This window comes from Cucurbita pepo, chromosome LG04 (genome assembly GCF_002806865.2).
Source record: "Cucurbita pepo subsp. pepo cultivar mu-cu-16 chromosome LG04, ASM280686v2, whole genome shotgun sequence".
Classification (NCBI taxonomy): Eukaryota; Viridiplantae; Streptophyta; class Magnoliopsida; order Cucurbitales; family Cucurbitaceae; genus Cucurbita; species Cucurbita pepo.
Genome location: NC_036641.1, coordinates 10,269,678 through 10,287,726, shown reverse-complemented (window position 1 = coordinate 10,287,726; position 18,049 = coordinate 10,269,678). Strand labels below are relative to the sequence as shown.

The following is an 18,049-nucleotide window of genomic DNA, read 5'->3' as shown; positions in this document are numbered from 1 at the left end:
CAATCTTTCTGTTTATTGATAGAGATATCTCGGAGTATTGTTGATTTCAATGTGAGTTCAGTATTCAATGGAATCTACGCCATAACGAGATTTTGTGAGATCAAAATAGTAAAGGCAACCATGTTTGTCAATTAAAATTTATCTTCTGTTGCTTGCTTAAGCCTTAAGCTAGATCCGTAAGTGTTGGAATGATCTTATTTTGGAAAATTGATTAAATTCATAGCATTATAACAATAATAATTACCACAATTACAACTTTAAATAACATATTCTAGAAACTCATGTTTTGATATTAACTTTTTCCTGATACCATATTCTAAATATGAACAAAATTTATTATTATTCTTTTAAAGAAACTAGAACCAACCAAAGAAACATTATGTATATAGTTTTACTCGTTATGTATAGCCGTTTAAAACTCGTTCTCTCCCTCATTGATAGATATTGTTAACACTCGTTCTCTCCCTCATTGATAGATATTGTTAACGCGTTCTTGATTACTAAGGAAGTTTGAAGGAGCATGTGTACATGGTTGTCCCACAAAATGAAAAATTGTTTTGGCATGCTAAGATGGACTTGACTTATTCCACCATCACACACACTAAAACTGGTCAAACTTCCACTGAGTTTTATTTTAAAATAAATAAAAAATAAAAACCAGTCAATAAGTGATTCTTTAGTGAAAATTATTGAAGAAAAAAAAGGAAAAGAAAACCCATGTGATTGGGAATTGAATTTTATAACCAAGAATAAGAAACGAAAATAAATGGGATAGGAATCTTCTAAGCTTGAGAAAAATCAACGTTTGATTGCTTAAACCCTTTTTATTTTATTTTTTTAAATAAAAAAATAAAAAATAGTATTTTCTTTCGTATTAATTATTATTTTCTAAATCATATTAATTTATGATTGTAATCAAAGACCAAACACCACGACAAAAGCATAGCACAAAAAGTAGACAAGAAAATTCCCCTTCTCTCTTTACACTTTTTTATTTTTAAAAAAATAATTAAATAACTATGATGGTTATTTTAATAAATTGATGATTAAAAATCTAAAATAACATATTTTTTTTTATCAATATGTTTTTATTTAAGTGAATTTAGGGTCGTGTTTTGAAATAATAATAATATTTTTTTAAAAATTTAAAGCTTCGAAATAAGTTATTTAAAAACATTGAAATTTAAAAGCACCACATCAAAATGGAACAAAAAGTCAAGTTTGAGGCAACATATTAGTCTAAAACTCATGTTTTGAATTTATTTAATTCTTAGATTTGAAATGTCAAACATGTTTAAACACAATTGATTATTATACGCACCTTCTAATACCTTTTTTTAAAACAATGCACTTTAAATATGTTCACATTTCAAATAACATTTTAAATATTTAGTGTATTAATTTTAAAACAATACTTAGAGAGTTGATTATTAAAAATAAAAAATAAAAAATAAAAAAACTTAGAGAGTAGTAATTTAATGGGTTGATTAAGATGGGGTAATCTTAAATTCTTAATCACATTAGTCACTAACCACTTACCTAATCTCTATCAAATCAAACCACAACCATGATCTGTCAAAATATTTCAATAATATAATAATAATAATAAAAATGATTCCATCTAAATATATATATTAAAAAAGAAAAAAAGAGATACGACATTGTAATGGGAGAGAAGACAAAGACCGTGTACAATATTTGACAACAAATTCGAAGTTGCGGTCGCCCAACGCACTCTCACCATTTTAACTCCAATAATTGCACTTCAACCTTCTTGCACCATCTTTTATACCTGATATTTCGGTACGCAATTAAACATTATTTATAAGGGTGTAAAAATATTATTCTAACCTAACAGTAGATTTTAACGTTACATATTAGATAAAAACTTATCTATACCCACCTCATTAATTATTCAAAAGCAACACACGAGACTTGTGTGATATTTTTTTTAATTTTTTAAATTTATTTATGTATTAAAAAAACATACAAATAAATCCCCAAATATTGTGCTTTTTTCCATTAGAAAAAGAAAAGAAAAAAGAAAAAGGAAAAGGGGGTCTGCCATGGGGGGGCCATACTCCCATGTGAAACGCTCCACCCAAAGTTTGCAATGGGGACCACCAAGAACACATGTCCACTCCAATCCCACCAAATTATTTATTTAATTTTCTTCGATTATTAAAGTAAATAATAAAATCGCCCACCGGAACATACATGGGGTACGTGGCATTGAAATGGGCTGTCAGTTGTGGTATTCCTAGTACGTGGCAATTGCCTTTCAAACTGTCAGACTAAACGCCATTTTATTTTTATTTTTTTATAAATAATTTTACATTATCGCCGCAACTGCAACTGCAAGCCCATAGCATTACTAATGAAACCGTCTCCCTTTTCTTTTTCCCTTAAATGCCCTTCCATTTTGGCGTTTTCACCAATTTGGTAATTCTTATCTTATTTCTTTCTTTTCCCTTTATGCTTCTAGCCTCTCATTTTAATTTCACATTGCAATATTTATGAAAAATATAAATTAATATTCGGTGGCGTTTAAATATACCGCTCTTATTTTTTTATTTCCTTAAAAAGTGATTTTTATTTATTCGGTGAGATGTATAAATCCTTCCAACTGTAGGGGCATATTTGTAAATTGTAATACTCTGCTAGCAATTCCGTGGCGAGAAATTTCGCCCCGTCTCTCCTATAAATACACGGCTCGAGTAAAGCTAGGTTTGCCAATTTGAATAGCCGAAAACGGCTTCTAAGAAAACCTTCTTCCTTCCTCCTCTTTCTCTTTCTCTTTCGTCTCTGGCTCATCTTTCGACTGCAACTTCAATGGCGGTTTCTTCTAGAAAATCGAGTGGGCCGGTTCTGAGGTCTCTCTCACCTTCTGGGAGATTCTATGGCTCCTATTCTTCTTCTATGTCCTCTGGCTCATCGGCTTTTGCGTCTTCTACGTCGAGCTTTTCCACCAGAAACCCTACGTTTTTCCGTAGATCTGTGTCTCCTTCTCGTATTGATCTTCAACCTTCTTCTTCTCCGTCGGCGTCGTCCGTGAGATTTTCATTGGACCGGTCTATTTCTCCGAATCGGCCGATTTCTGTTTCCACTCGTATCAGTGGGAATCAAGTTGTGAAGAGGCAGAGCAACCAGAAGAGGACCTGCATGTGCTCACCGACTACGCATCCTGGTTCGTTCAGATGTAGTCTCCATAAAGGCGTTCCGTCACAGCCTTCGACTCCTTACTCGTCTAATCGGCTCAACGCGCGGAGATCGGCGATGACGAACTCTCTTGTCAGAATCGGAGGAGTTGAAGGCGATTTAGTGAAGCGTGCCTTGGCGTCCCTCATCCGGCCTTCGTCTCATAGTCAAAGGCGCCGAGCGGATTTCTGTCCGAGACCGAGCCGGCTTTCGAACATGTCGAAAGCCGATGATTTGTGATGGAGATTTTGGTACGTTGGCGAATATCCTCTGGTTTATTAATCTGTTTTCCTCTTCTCTGAGTTTCCGTCAACGAAGACGGGAGATTCCGACCACTGGTTCGACGGCAGTTACGGATCGTAGCTCAAAGGATGCGGAATCGGAGGCGAAGCATGGGAATCATATCTGGTTGCCTCTCCAGTAAACCTTGCTGCCCGGAGTTGGACTAGAGAACCTATATAACTTTGTGTATATGCAGCATATATAAATATATGGAAGACATATATAGTTGCCGCGACATTGATAACAATTCGTGGAGCTTCTGGACACTAATTTTTCACCAATTTCAAAATTTAACAGTCAATTCATTCCTAAATGGTCTTAGTCTCGAACTAATTTCAAATGAAACGATAAAATTAATTTCGTCTGCCAATCGGTGAATTCAGTTCATTGAATTAATGTTCCACGAACTCGCTTCGTACTGTTTCCAGAGCGGTTGTTCTTGTTTGGTTGGGCGTCGGCCGTCTCCTTCTTTCCGTTGTCGACTCTGTCCATTGTCGGTGTGAAATTGTAGCCGGAAAGTTGCGTGCTGATGATTACCGATATCCGTTCGGTCAACGTGGTGATTTCTCAAAGGTAAAGTAATTTCATCTTTAATCTTCCTATTTCTCTGTTTCTTCGAGTTTTCAGTTGGTTATAATGTCTGTTTATGTTCTGTATCATTTACAGGTTGATACGGAAGGAGTCCTTGAAGTATGAATTTGTGATCAGAAAGTAGGATTTATGATTTGAGAAATTAGGCGGAGATGTTCAAGTTTGGATGAATTTGTGAACTAGGACACTTTGAGATCTGAACACAAACTGAACAAATTCAATTCATATTAACTGGAATCTATACAACATAAAATAAATGTTAAAAGAACCAAGTTCGAAGGAAAGAATTGGACGGAAGAAAACTGAAACATACGTGATCATGATGATATGGTGCGGTAGACGGTGGAGGTGGATGGTAAACCTGGTGATGTTCCAAATCGGTGGAGGGACCGACTTCTACTTCCACACGAAAAACCAATCCGAAGAACAAACCCTATCAAATGTTCACAATAATTGATATTGAGAAACTAAAAGTCCATTCAATTGAAATTCTACCCATCTTTGTATCATGAACTTGATGATACACAACGAGAGCGTTACCTCCCCCCATATCCAAGATTAGGACGGTGAGACATGCAGCACAAATTGATATACATTACTATGTTCAGAGAAATTTTGGCATCTTCTCAAAATTCAAGGCTGAAGTATAAACTTGGTGTATGAACATAAATGATAGGTGGGGGAATCCCGAGAATGGAGACAACTCCCTACCTCGAGAACAACCATATCCAATCTCCATCCTCCAACCTCTTATCTCCAACTCTCTCGCATTTCTATGAACTTTAGGTCCACCTTATGCTTCCACATCGACCATTCAATTTTTTCTATTATTTATTTCTTTAATAGATGGGTATCATATATCAAGATAAGAATTCAAATGGGTTTTCTTCCGTCAAGAAATTAGATTAGAAAGGGTTTTTGTTTTTTTTCTCTCATTTTGAGATATCCAATTAGTTGTCTTACATTTGAGGATACGGATAATCATTATGAGATGGAAATGAAAATGGTGTGCCCAACGTTCACTCCACGGCCACCACGATTGCGACAAAATGAAAAGAAAAGACACAAAATGTGGCTCTCTCTCAAGCCTCTACTGTTTGGATGCCCAGAAAATCAGCTTCCATCATCATCATTATCTTCCATGTTTCATGAGCTTGATAATGGGTACACCTGCTTCCACTTTTAGCCACCAACTGGGTGCTTCTCTTTTTTAATATCATCTCATTATGCATTCATTTATATATATATATATATATATATATATATATATATGGAAATTGAGTCATAAATTTTAATTCAATATTTGAAAATAAAATAAAAAATATTTTGAGTAAAATATTCAAAGAAAAAAAGAGTGATTCAAACGGGCTTTATGTCATGAAACAAAGAAGCCCACAACGAATGATAATCATCGTCCGTTTCTATCCTCTCCTCCTTACAACGACAGCAAATTATTGGGCTTCCTTCTAGCGGCCCAGAAACTCTTGGGCTTCGGCTCGGCGGTATTAGCCTCATCATTCTCCCTTCGGGTATCCTATTATGCTTTGGGCTTTTACTTGAGGCCCAATGGGAAGTTCTCCCCTCCAGAGGCCCATATGATATTGGGCTTCTCGGGGATATGGGCCGCTCTTTTCTATTTAACGGCCCAGATAACTTCAGGCTTTTACGGTTCATCACTAACTTCTCGTGCGTTCTTCCATCCAACGGTCCCGAATGTGACACGTTTTTACTCCGTCGTCTCGTCGGCTTCAGAGCCTCTTGTTTCTGGCCGTGATCCTCGCCGTGGGTCGGCGTACCCGGCGCAATCTCCGCCGCCTCTTTCCGGAAAATCCCCTTCTCCGGCTTGGAGTTGGCAGTGAGAGTCAGGTTCCGGAGGCAGTTTCTGAGGCAGTTCTTGGTTTTGGTGAAAGCGGAAAGGAGAAATTTCTTCTGGGTGGGTTGTTGTGAATGGAGTTTGGCGAGTTTCATGATCTCGAGCCTGTCTGTGGCGACGGAGATTCCAATTTTGAGGAGAAAATCATGGTTGAAATTGGAAATGTGTTCAGGTTTGAGGCCATTTTGGACGAAAAGAAGACCGTATTCGTAGGTGTGAAGAGGGTCGAGGCCGGTTCTTGATAGCCAAGAGAACCAGTCCATTGCAGGAGCCTTCGAAGCTTTTTCAATGGCTTCTATCTTTTAGCTATTGCTTTAAGAGCTTGACATATATATACGGAAAGAAATTTTCAATTTAACCTATAAAATTATTAGGGGGTCAATTATTTCAATTAATTTTGGAAGTTTATTGAACATGGGGATGAACATTATGTCCTCCCATAAATAATTTTCTACCCACAAATACAAAATTATATAATATATTTTCATTTCACTAATTTAGGGAATAATCGTGAGTTTATGAAATCTCTTATGTTTAAAGATTATATAATATATTTTCATTTCACTAATTTAGGGAATAATCGTGAGTTTATGAAATCTCTTATGTTTAAAGTAGATAATATCATACCATTGTAGAAATCTTATGTTTAAAGTAGACAATATCATACCCTTGCTTATTGTAAGAAAATTGCTACCTTTCGGCAAATAAAGCATACACAAAGCAACCAAACGGGGTAGTGATTGATGGCCACCTAACAAATAACTAATAGCTGCTTGAATTAAAGAAATCCAAACACTAGACCCAGAAAATAATTGGTATTAGGGAGATGGTAGTTGGATCATAGCCATTGAAGCATGAAGGAGACCACTAGGATCTTGCAGGATTGGTTGGAACCATTAAATTCTGCTTTACAAGAACAGAGGCAGTTTGAGATGTCACATGCTTGGTCAAAAGCTGCTTGTCGTGGAATGAAATTAGTGACATTTGTCGCATACAATATAGAATTGAATTATTGAAGATCTATTTGAGAAATGCATCCAAAAATAGCTTTTTTTATTTTTTGGAAACTTTTCAAGGGGCCACATGAAGGAAGAACAATGAATATATTCCTGAGATCAAAATGATGTTTATGTCATTGACTCAAATAATAGTTCTTTCCATTGTTGTTATTGTGGCAGTGATGCAAATATCTCAATAAAAGCAAGCTACCGTTGAGTTTACCAGTTCAAACTCGCTGCTTTCCCCTGCAATAAGTCCCATATAATGACTGTCATATCAGTTGCTTTCAGGTTGACCAATTTTCATATCTGACTAAACCATAAGAAAACTGATGGATTGATGATCTCCACAAGAGAAAAGAATTCAAATCTACAGAGGAACAGCTTCTTTTTTTGTTAAGGTTAGTTTGGTTGATAAAAGTTCTAAGATAAAAATATTCACATCACTCATCCGATTCATTTTTTGGATATTTGACGTCGGTAACCATGACAATCTCATCATCTAATTCTTCAGTCTGCTCTGTTTCCTTGTAATCTTCTGGGAGCACATTGCAGTTAATGGTGTACCACACTGGTCTCTCTTCCTGGAATAACCTGCCTCAAAACAAAATGATCGGATAAGAGAAATGGAAACTATATCGATTAATGAAATTTACATCTTGATGTTGAACTCTTTTAAGTTGGCTCCTTTTGGTTGGCTCGTGCACACTTTTATAGCTACTCAATCTGTTTAGATGAGAGCAGGTTGTTCTTTAAAGTGGTTCGATTCTCTTGTACATTGTAATAACTGGCAGCTTTGTTGATAGTCTAAACAAATACTTATCACAAACTTGTGCCAGTAACACTTGATTTCATCGTGTTCTATTTCAGATAACAATGAGCAAAATGGATGATTTTGTGTAGGTATAAGAAAAAAGAGAGAGAGAGGGAGAGATTTACGGATGCTTGCAAAGCGTTGGGCATCGCACTGTAAGTGCATACTTGCATGTTGATAGTTCTGTGATAGAATTAATCATGGCTCTGGGCTCCGAGCAAACAAATCTAACCTGCAATGAAATTAAGAATCAAAATTGGTAATGAGGAGAAAAAGAAAGAAAAAAGTGACAGAAAATTATTGATTACTTTGTACCTCAGTTTCTCGTGGTTGATTTGTTAGATCACACATGGTTCCATTTGTGTAATGATGAGCATGATACCTGAATGAGTCACGTAGCTTCATATTACTTTGAGAATTTGACATGTGGGGAGAGGCGCCAAAAGAAAACCTTGCTAACTATACAGGATCTATGGGATCCAAACACTAAACTCATACGAGCTTTTCTTCATATTTCTGTCTGAATGTCATATTTGACACATGTAAGAATTGACAACTAAAGAAACTCAAAGTCAGACCCATAGTAGAATGCCGGATGAAAACTCACACAAGTTTCTGTTTCCACGTATCCCTCCAACTTACTAATTTGAGAAGTGGTAGAAATAGGAAAATTACAAGCTTTAGTGTTTTTCGATAGTTGGTATTTGCCTGCAACTTAAAGTCTGTTCATAATTTCTTAACTGGTAACTAATGAAAGTAAAAGCAAACCTTTGGGATGCATCTTTTGAGCGAGGATCCTTCAAAGTAGATACATCAGAGAGATTCTCATGGAGATTAGCCGTTGCCTCTGCATCATAGACACCCAATACAAACTCCTGAACTACCTGCAAAACAATATGCCAGATACTTCAAAGTCTTCACTACTTAAAATGGCAGGGCATTGTTTTATGTTTTTAATTAAGCTATAAACCGTAACCATGGCCTCCTGAAACATAAGCTAATAAAACAATCTCCTTTAAGAATATTAACACCAGTCCCCCATTTCATACACAGAGATTAGAGAAACGCATAAAGAAAGCATTAGAAGACACTCAAAGAGACTACCTTATCATCCTCCAAATGAAATTGTCGTAGTGTTTTCTGGTAACAAAATTCATATGTCCACCAACCCTCTTGCTGCAAAAAGAAGTTGATGATGCAAGGCAAACATGTCAATTGTTCATAACATAATCATCACTTGTTTTACCTAAAATGCATATATTTTACCACAATTGGCCCTAGTTTTAAATAGAATGAATGTTGAGCGCAACAAAGGGGCACCTTGTCTCATGTGAGGCAGGACAGCCTCAAAGCATACACTTCACTTATATTTTTTAAACATGTCAAATACTTTGAACACATATATTATTTTTTAAAATGAAAGAAGAAAAATACCTTAACGTCTTTAACTTTTTGCTTGATGCCTGATTTCTCAAGGAACTCGCACTAAAGAAACTACTTACAACTCTACTTTTCTTTCGAGATATGATTTTAAAACATCGACAATATAGTCATCAGATGCATGCAAAGCAATATTTAGTGATAGATCCTAACCCTGACGAAACATTGCTCTTTTAATGCTTCAAGCAGCTCATCTGGAGTCTTCAATTTGACACGCTTCTCAGATTCCACAATCATGCTACTCACGTTCACCTGAATAGCTGGTTTTCCACTCTTGGACTTCTCCATCTTAGGCAAGAAGCACATGTAATTCTTTCCATTTTTATTGGGCATAAACACAGATTCCTGATCATCATCCTGCAAAGTCATAAAAAACATAGTGATTTCAGATGGCATAGCATACTTCCTTATTCTTGAATTATGAAGTCAGATATCATACAGTGTAGAAAAGAAAGTTTTTGTATGAAGTCTAGTACAAGAAAAAGGGTACTGAAACTAAACATTAAAACAATAAAATTTCATGAGTAGTGAAGGAGCTTTAAGTTCCCACTTACATTTGCAGCAGAATTGAGCGCATACAATGATTTAATTATCAAGCATTTAAGAAAACAATGCACACAGAGTCCACCTTCCCATCTCTTCTTCCACAGTGCATCTTACAGACTAATCACATGTTGGCCGTCTAGGATGTGATGTCCCACATTGGTGGGGGAGGAGAACAAACCACCATTTATAAGAAAGTGGAAACCTTCCTCTAGTAGACGCGTTTTAAAGCCTTGAGGGGAAGCCCAGAAGGGAAAGCCCAAAGAGGACAATATCTGCTAGCCCGATCTGGGCTGTTACAAATGGTATCAGAGCCAGTCACCGGACGATGTGCCAGCCTTCTCGCTGTTCCCCGAAGGGGGGGTAGACACGAGGCGGTGTGCCAGTAAGGACGCTGGGCCCCAAAGGGAGTGGATTTGGGGGCGGTCCCACATCGATTGGAGGAATGAAAGAGTGCCAGCGAAGACGCTGGGCCCCGAAGGGGGGTAGATTGTGATGTCCCACATTGGTGGGGGAGGATAACAAACCACCATTTATAAGGGTGTGTAAACCATCCCCTAGCAGACGCGTTTTAAAGCCTTGAGGGGAAGCCCAGAAGGGAAAGCCCAAAGAGGACAATATCTGCTAGCGGTAGATCTGGGCCGTTACATAGGAGGTTCTTGGAGTTCAAGAAATCATTTACAAACCAATTATTCCAATTGCTTGATACCATAAGGATGAAACTACAATTTTAGTTTGCTTCAAAATTTGGTGTCATGGATCACTGTACACAGAGAACTTCTTATTTATTTATTGTTTTTAATCGTGTCAAAATAATCAACTATCAATCTTCAAAGCCCTTCCTCCAATCCCCTTTATCTTAGAGAAAGAAGGCAACTGATGAATACATTTCCCAGAGTGGGAAACAATGTAAGGTACAAAAATCAAATTAGGCCAACAGAGAACATATGATGATAAATTTAAAAAAAGAAACAACAAAATAAGATAACTAGAGATCGACTAATGAAGGTGTGGAGAAATGCCCACAGTCCATCATCTTTAACTTTGTAAAGTTATACTACACTCCGACCTAACAAGAGAGGAGGAGGAAAAATGCCAAAGACCCAAAAAATCCCCATCTAATTACATACAATAGGTGAATAGGATCCAAATAATACCAAGAATCAACAACTAAGTTCATTATAAAGCTTACCGGGTTGTAAGGCGAGTCCTCTGGATGGAATTCAATATTGTATTTCGGTCCACGTGAGTTGCGACTAAATGTACCACCTGCTAATCATCAATCAGAAAGAGGGGATAACAAAATTTCATATTAACTAGCTATTGCAATGATGAGCAAATACAATAAATGTAAAGATGGTACACCGCCCTACATTTTGATGTTTCAAATTCTCATAACGTATGCCAAACCGAATGTTAAACAACTTATGGAATATCAGCCCGCCAAGACATAATCCTACGATTTAGATTCAGTTCGCAATCCGAGTGGCATAACTTCAATCAATCAGAAGCAGAAACTCGAAAACTTAATAATAAAGGAAGATAGTCTGGAAAACCATTTCTAAATACTGAATTCAAAACAAAAATTAACTAATTAAAAATTCATGAATCAAGATTGTACGCCTAAAGAGGATATCTGTTTCGCAACTTGTCAATAAAAAGTTACAGAAAGAGAGAATTTGGAGAAGAATTTCACCTAATTGAGCTGGGAAGATCTGGTCAGCTAACACGAAGTGGCAAAAAATACCAGCTAAAAGAACCAGCCACAGCAATTTCCTCATTCCGGTGCCCTCCGACGAACGTACAATGGGGAAAACAAGAGAAGCAAAATGTAAGGGCGAGGTATTTCAGCTGGAAGCGGAAGGACGACAACAGCGACGACGAAGAAGATGAAAATGGCGTCTTCGTAAACTTGCTTTACGGCGTCCTATTGACGATGGTGCACTTCCACGTAAGCTTGACCAATGAGTGATTGCCACGTCATGAGAAGGTATTTGATGGACTTCCAACAAAATGGGCCGGGTCAGGCCAGCGTTTAATGGATCTGTGGACTCATTTTTAAGTGGGCTTTATCTATGGGCCATGTTTTTTATTCCAATTAATGGGCCGGAGAATTCAGCCCATTAATTGTACACCTGGTATATGAAATATTTAAAATTTACAGAATAATATAATTGGGATTTTTCTTTCTTAAAAGCATATCATAAGTCTTTTCATGTAGCTTTTAGCACGTGTTAAAAAAAAAAGGTGGGTAAAGTTGGGAGGCTAAGTAATATCTTTATTTATATTTTATTAATAGAAAATATGGCTTTAATAATATATTTTTATTAAAATTATTCACCGCAAAATAAAATTTAACCATTGACATGAAAAATAGAAACCAGAATTTATTTATTATATATAATTTATAAAATTTTGAACCAACAACCAATGGAATGGGCGGTTACCCAAAAGACTTGGAATTCACGGCAGCTGTGGAGCCCACATATTTTTGAGTTTTCAAGTCAAACGGCAACCTCTATAATAAAAACAGTAATTTAATTTAATTAAAAATAAAATGAAATAAAATAAAATAAAATAGTATAAAAACCATTACCAGCTTTTTCTGAGAATTTTGTGGCGTTCACGACAAGTTCTTGCAAATCTCAGTCGTTACAAAAGCACAAACGGATTCCACGGTTCGTTTTCCATTTCATTTCCTTTGCTAATAATATTCCGTCTCTTTCCGCCAAATAATTTCCTCCTTCTTTCTCGCCTGGATTCTCCGGAATTATTTCACTGCTTCATACATTTCCCAGATAAGTTTTATGTTTCCGATTTTGCATCGCCTGAGCAAAAACGCACGACTATAATTGATGTTTCTTTCTGCTTATCACGCATACGTTTTAGCTTAATCGGCTGCCTTTCTTCTTTCTGCATTGCGGTTTTTGTTCTTCAAGGAATGCTATAAATTCTGATTCCAAGAGAGCTTAAGAATCTCTGCTTAGTATGCCCTATTTGAGTTTCTGGGGAATTTCAGGATCGTTCTATCCTTTTTAGGTCGGTTCACTGGAAATTTGGGGGGGATTTGTGAATTTGATCTAGAAAATTTTGTGGTTTTTGTCTGGTTTACGTTTGATATTTGGGTACTTTTTGCTACATTCGACTACAGGGGAATTGATTTTTTGTTTGTGCTGTATTTCTTCTTTCTAGAGGGTTTAAGAATTGTGGGATTTGATTCTCTTCCTCGTAATAAAGTTGGTTTGGATTCGTTTGCTTTGGAGTGTAGTTTTAGAAACTAAGTCTTTTGGTCCGATCTTGGGTTTTCAATGGGGAAGCAAAGTGGGAAGAAAAAGAAGCAGATTGGCGATAAGTTTCGTGAGGTTATTGCAAAACATCGCCAAAGTGGAGATGGTAGTCCAAGCAATAATGACAAAGACCATGCTATTTTCATTACCATGTCTCTGGCTTTGAAGGAAGAGGGGAATAGATTGTTTCAGGCTAGAGATCTTGAAGGAGCAATGTTGAAATATGAAAAGGCTCTCAAATTACTTCCTAGAAATCATATAGACGTATCTTATCTTAGGAGTAACATGGCGGCTTGCTATATGCAAATGGGGATTAGTGAGTATCCTCGAGCGATTCATGAGTGCAATTTGGCTCTTGAAGTTACACCCAAGTATAGTAAGGCGTTGTTGAAGCGAGCTAGATGTTATGAGGCATTGCATAGGCTGGACTTGGCTCTAAGAGATGTTAATACAGTTTTAAACATGGAGCCAAATAATATCATGGCCTTAGAAATATCAGAGAGACTTACAAAGGCACTTGAGACGAAAGGATCCAAGGAAGACGATGCTGAGATCAAGCTGCCTCTTGATTTTGTTGAATTGCCTGCTGAAGTGTTGCCGCAAAAAGGATCAAAAGAAAAGAACCGAAAGAAGAAGAACAACCAAAAGACTAAGGAAACCATAGATGAGAAAAAGGCTGATGAAATTGTGGAGGAGAAGGTTGGTAATGAGACGGTCGAAGTGGAGAAGGCTGGTAATGAGACGGTTGAAGAGGAGAAGGCTGGTAATGAGACGGTCGAAGAGGAGACGGCTGGTAATGGAACGGTTGCAGAGGAGAAGGCTGGTAATGGAACGGTTGAAGAGGAGAAGGCTGGTAATGGAACGGTTGAAGAGGAGAAGGCCAAGGAATCGGTAGAGGAGAAGAAGGCCGAGGATAAACTTGTTGTGGAGGAGAAAATCGCCAGGGCACTGGAGGAAACACCTATGAAAACTGTGAAATTGGTGTTTGGAGAAGATATACGATGGGCTCAAGTGCCAGTGGACTGCACTCTACTGCAACTGAGGGAGGCTATACGTGATCGTTTCCCGACCTGCCCGGCAGTCCTTATCAAGTACAGGGACGAAGAAGGCGATTTGGTAACCATTACTGCCAACGAAGAATTGCGAATGGCTGAAACAGCTAAGGCGTCACAGGCTTCTGTTAGATTTTATATATTTGAAGTTAAGCCTGAACAAGATCCATTCTATGAAAAGTTTAAGAAGGATGATGAGGTTGCCAAGTGTAAAGTTGAACAAAGTAGCATCTTTGAGAATGGCCATTTATTAAGAGCAAAAGAAATAAAGACGTCCTCTTGCATTGATGACTGGATAATTCAATTTGCTCAGCTATTTATAAACCATGTAGGATTTGAATCAGGCCCATGTTTGGATCTCCATGACCTTGGGATGAAGCTTTATTCTGAAGCCGTGGAAGAGACAGTAACAAGTGAAGAGGCTCAAGGTCTTTTCAAATTAGCAGCAGAGAAGTTTCATGAGATGACAGCCTTAGCATTGTTCTACTGGGGGAATGTTATCATGTCAAGCGCCAGGAAGAAGGTCTACTTCACAGATGGTGCTTCAAAAGGGCCTCTGTTTGAACAGATAAAATCTGCGTACGATTGGGTTGAAAACAAATACGTTGAAGCAGGAAGGAAATATCAAATGGCGGTCGAAATCAAACCAGACTTTTACGAAGGCTATCTAGCTCTTGGGCAGCAACAGTTTGAGCAGGCGAAACTTTCTTGGCTTTATGCAGTTAGCAGCAATGTTGATCCAAAAACGTTGTCTTGTACTGAGGTTCTGAAACTTTATAACTATGCCGAGGAGAGCATGGAAACAGGCATGAAAATGTGGGAAGAATGGGAAGAACAGCGTACTAGCGAATTCTCTAAAACAAGCACCGTTAAAACCCAGTTGCAGAAGATGGGATTAGATGGGCTGATTAAGGATATATCAGCTGATGAAGCTACAGAACAGGCTAAAAATATGCGGTCTCATATAAACCTCTTATGGGGTACCATGCTCTATGAGCGATCGATATTGGAATTTAAGATGGGGCTACCAGTGTGGCATGAATGTCTGGAAGTTGCAGTTGAGAAATTTGAGCTTGCTGGAGCTTCTGCCACTGATATAGCTGTTATGATAAAGAATCACTGTTCAAGCAACAACGCACATGAAGGTATAGTCTAAGATATATTCTGTAAACTGTGGAGTATGAGTCCATCCATGTTTAGATATTTTTCTTATCTGCTCCAATTACAGGTATTGGGTTCAAAATTGATGAGATAGTACAGGCATGGAACGAGATGTACGAAGCTCGAAAGTTGCTTACTGGAGTTCCATCATTCCGATTAGAGCCATTGTTTCGGCGAAGAGTTTCGAAAATCTACCACGTGTTGGAGGAAGCTTGATTAGAGCATATTTTCAGGTTTGTTTGGAGAGACTAGAAGGAATAGCGCCAGTTTTGCTTCTCCACGCAATGAAACTGAAAACGAGCATTATAGGTAAGTTCCACTCATCACTATAACAACAATGCTGAAAAATGATGAACTGCATCACTATATCAATGGGTAGCTGTTGTTTTGCTGAACAGGTTTCATTTCTTCTATGATGGCTGTGTCAAAAGAAGGTTTTCCATTTCTGTTGTTATTATGCATTCTTTCTCAATACAATCTTAAATCTGGGGACAAGATGAAATTGCAGGGACTTCCATTTAAGCTTGTTTCTGCTATCACCTTCATCCTTTCTCGTCTCCTAAAGCAGTGTTCATAGTATTCTATTGTCAGTTGTTCGTTCAAGTGTCCTAGATAACAAATTCTTTCATTGTTTCTTATCCTGTTTTGTAATTTATGTTGTAATCCCATTTCTTTTGTAACCTTAATAATACAGGTATATGTATATTCATTTAAGACATTTAATAAATTCTATTTCATTTACTTCTCTTTTCCCTTTTGTCGCTTTCTACTTAGCTCCGGTGGTTCTAAACTAAATATATTCATGAAAAATGTGTGATGGGTATACTCAAGAATACAATTACTCCTCATCCTTCCATTTCTAACCTCTTTGAGCGGAGCTTACCTTTTTGGGGTGGAGTAAAACGGCGTCGGCTAGAGAGATTTCTAAACCTTTATAAAGAATGTTTTGTTCCCCACTCCAATCGATGTGGGATCTCATAATCCACCCTCCTTAGGAGCCCAGCGTCTTCGCTGACACACTGATTGGTGTCCATCCCCCTTCGGGACTCAACTTTCTCGCTGGCACACCGCCTGATGTTTGGCTATGATACCATTTGTAACAAGCCCACCACTGGCCGATATTGTTATATTTGGGCTTTTACTCAAGCTTTTTAAAACGCATTTGTTGGAGGGATCACAATTAAGAAATAGTCAAAGATCCCCTTATTCCCTCACACAATACTCATAGGGTACTAAAGGTCATTCATTTTCGGGCTCAACTCTATTCATACCAACTCTCACACAATACTCATAGGGTACTAAAGGTCATTCATTTTCGGGCTCAACTATATTCATACCAACTCATAATCATAAAGGTACTAATGTAGACTCCACTGATCACGATAGGTTCATTGTGTTAATTAGCAGCCCTCTAATAATTCCCACCTTATATAACCATTATGAGAAAGTGACTTTACATCACAGCTAGCTACTAAAAGTACTATGTAAACTCTTGTCAATCGAGACTAGTCAACCAAATAATTAACAATCAAGACAGTCAATTTCATCTCAAATCATATGCATAATCAATTCCTATATCCGGTTCCATTATATCCTATAAGCAATTCTTAATCGAAGTTAGTGAAATGTGAGCATTACTATCCTAGCATTTTTTTTTTCGATCAACAATTTGTTTATAATCCAATCATAAACTAAGTCTATGAGAGTGAAACCCAATTATTCAAGCCTAAAATTATCCCTTAAAGAAACTACTCTTCTACCTACCATATATGAAAATGAGTGCATTCTATCTCGTAAAATTATGTTTTCACCTTCATATTTGGTCGAGTTCTAAAATGATAGACATATCAAATCAACTAAAAAATCATTCTCACACTCATGCAAATCAAACGATAAACTCTCATAGACATGTGTTTATAACTCACTGAGAATAAAAACGGAGTCTCATAGGATCATTCAATAAAATATTAATCATATCAATTAACAAATTTATAAAGAGATATTAATATTTTATGCTCATTACATTCATTTGTCTCCACACAAACAATTCAATTAAGATTAAATCATTGGCTTATAAAATGGTTTTAAAAATAGTAAACAAAGAAATCAAGATTTGGTGGAAAGAAATGGTCTAGTCTCACAACAACTCCTACATGCTAGGAGTTATCAACAGGTAGGCAGCTTTGATGGCCATAAACATGCATATCCTTCCCTATATATAACCTCCATACTCAGCTTCTCCTTCAGCAAAACAAAAAAAAAAAGTAATAATAAATAAATAAAACTCACAATTCACACTATAAGTGTTGTACCAACAATGGCGCCGAGATCATTGAATGTAGGAGGTCTTGTATTTGTAGTTTACATGTTGATGTTAGTGCCAACGGCAGTAGCCCGCATGGGGGCGGTGGCAGAGGTGCCAAAGGATATCCCACTGAATGACTGCACGACCTTTGTTTCAGAGTCGGCCAAGTGTATGACTGATGTGTTCACTAATGCTGCTGCTCCTCATCCTTCTTGTTGCCAAGCCTTTGCTGAGCTCAACCAATGTTCCCCTCAGCTTCTCAAAGCCATTCCCCCGGTTAGCTTGGATCTCATCAGGAAAGTTTGTGAATTGATGGGCGTTTCAATTCCTTAGGGAATAATCTAAGTTTTCCAACTTCTTTGGATCACAATAAGAATGTGATGATGATGATGAATCACCATATTATGAGTTTTTTTTGTTCTACAATACTATATTATCAATTAATGAGAATCACCATTTTTCCACATCTTCTTGCACTATTTTTTTTTTTTTTTTTTTTTTTTTT

At 37.2% G+C, this 18,049-nt stretch overlaps 4 protein-coding genes across 5 annotated transcripts; 2 read left to right on the top strand and 2 right to left on the bottom strand.

The window, feature by feature from the left end:
* Window positions 1-2,722: 2,722 nt before the first annotated feature.
* Window positions 2,723-3,850, top strand: LOC111792947. The gene has a single exon (XM_023674580.1). It carries the CDS (start codon window positions 2,833-2,835, stop codon window positions 3,436-3,438), a length of 606 nt encoding a protein of 201 aa, XP_023530348.1. The 5' UTR covers window positions 2,723-2,832; the 3' UTR covers window positions 3,439-3,850.
* A 1,559-nt stretch (window positions 3,851-5,409) lies between these two features.
* Window positions 5,410-6,276, bottom strand: LOC111792946. The gene has a single exon (XM_023674579.1). It carries the CDS (start codon window positions 6,205-6,207, stop codon window positions 5,431-5,433), a length of 777 nt encoding a protein of 258 aa, XP_023530347.1. The 5' UTR covers window positions 6,208-6,276; the 3' UTR covers window positions 5,410-5,430.
* Window positions 6,277-7,250: 974 nt separating this feature from the next.
* LOC111792945 (protein OS-9 homolog) lies at window positions 7,251-11,640 on the bottom strand. Its single transcript, XM_023674578.1, has 8 exons — window positions 11,436-11,640; window positions 10,932-11,008; window positions 9,350-9,553; window positions 8,861-8,932; window positions 8,525-8,640; window positions 8,072-8,138; window positions 7,882-7,988; window positions 7,251-7,536 (listed from the first exon to the last, which is right to left on the bottom strand). Exons 1-8 carry the CDS (start codon window positions 11,518-11,520, stop codon window positions 7,386-7,388), a joined length of 879 nt encoding a protein of 292 aa, XP_023530346.1. The 5' UTR covers window positions 11,521-11,640; the 3' UTR covers window positions 7,251-7,385.
* Window positions 11,641-12,355: 715 nt separating this feature from the next.
* On the top strand, window positions 12,356-15,980 carry LOC111792944 (protein PHOX1-like). Of its 2 annotated transcripts, none has more exons than XM_023674576.1 (4): window positions 12,356-12,417; window positions 12,932-15,223; window positions 15,307-15,548; window positions 15,638-15,980. In XM_023674576.1, the coding sequence occupies exons 2-3, from the start codon at window positions 13,048-13,050 to the stop codon at window positions 15,453-15,455; spliced, it is 2,325 nt and encodes a 774-aa protein (XP_023530344.1). In that variant the 5' UTR covers window positions 12,356-12,417; window positions 12,932-13,047; the 3' UTR covers window positions 15,456-15,548; window positions 15,638-15,980. The 2 variants fall into 2 exon arrangements, with proteins under 2 accessions (XP_023530344.1, XP_023530345.1); XM_023674577.1 differs by having other exon boundaries at window positions 12,372-13,875; window positions 13,906-15,223.
* Window positions 15,981-18,049: the final 2,069 nt, after the last annotated feature.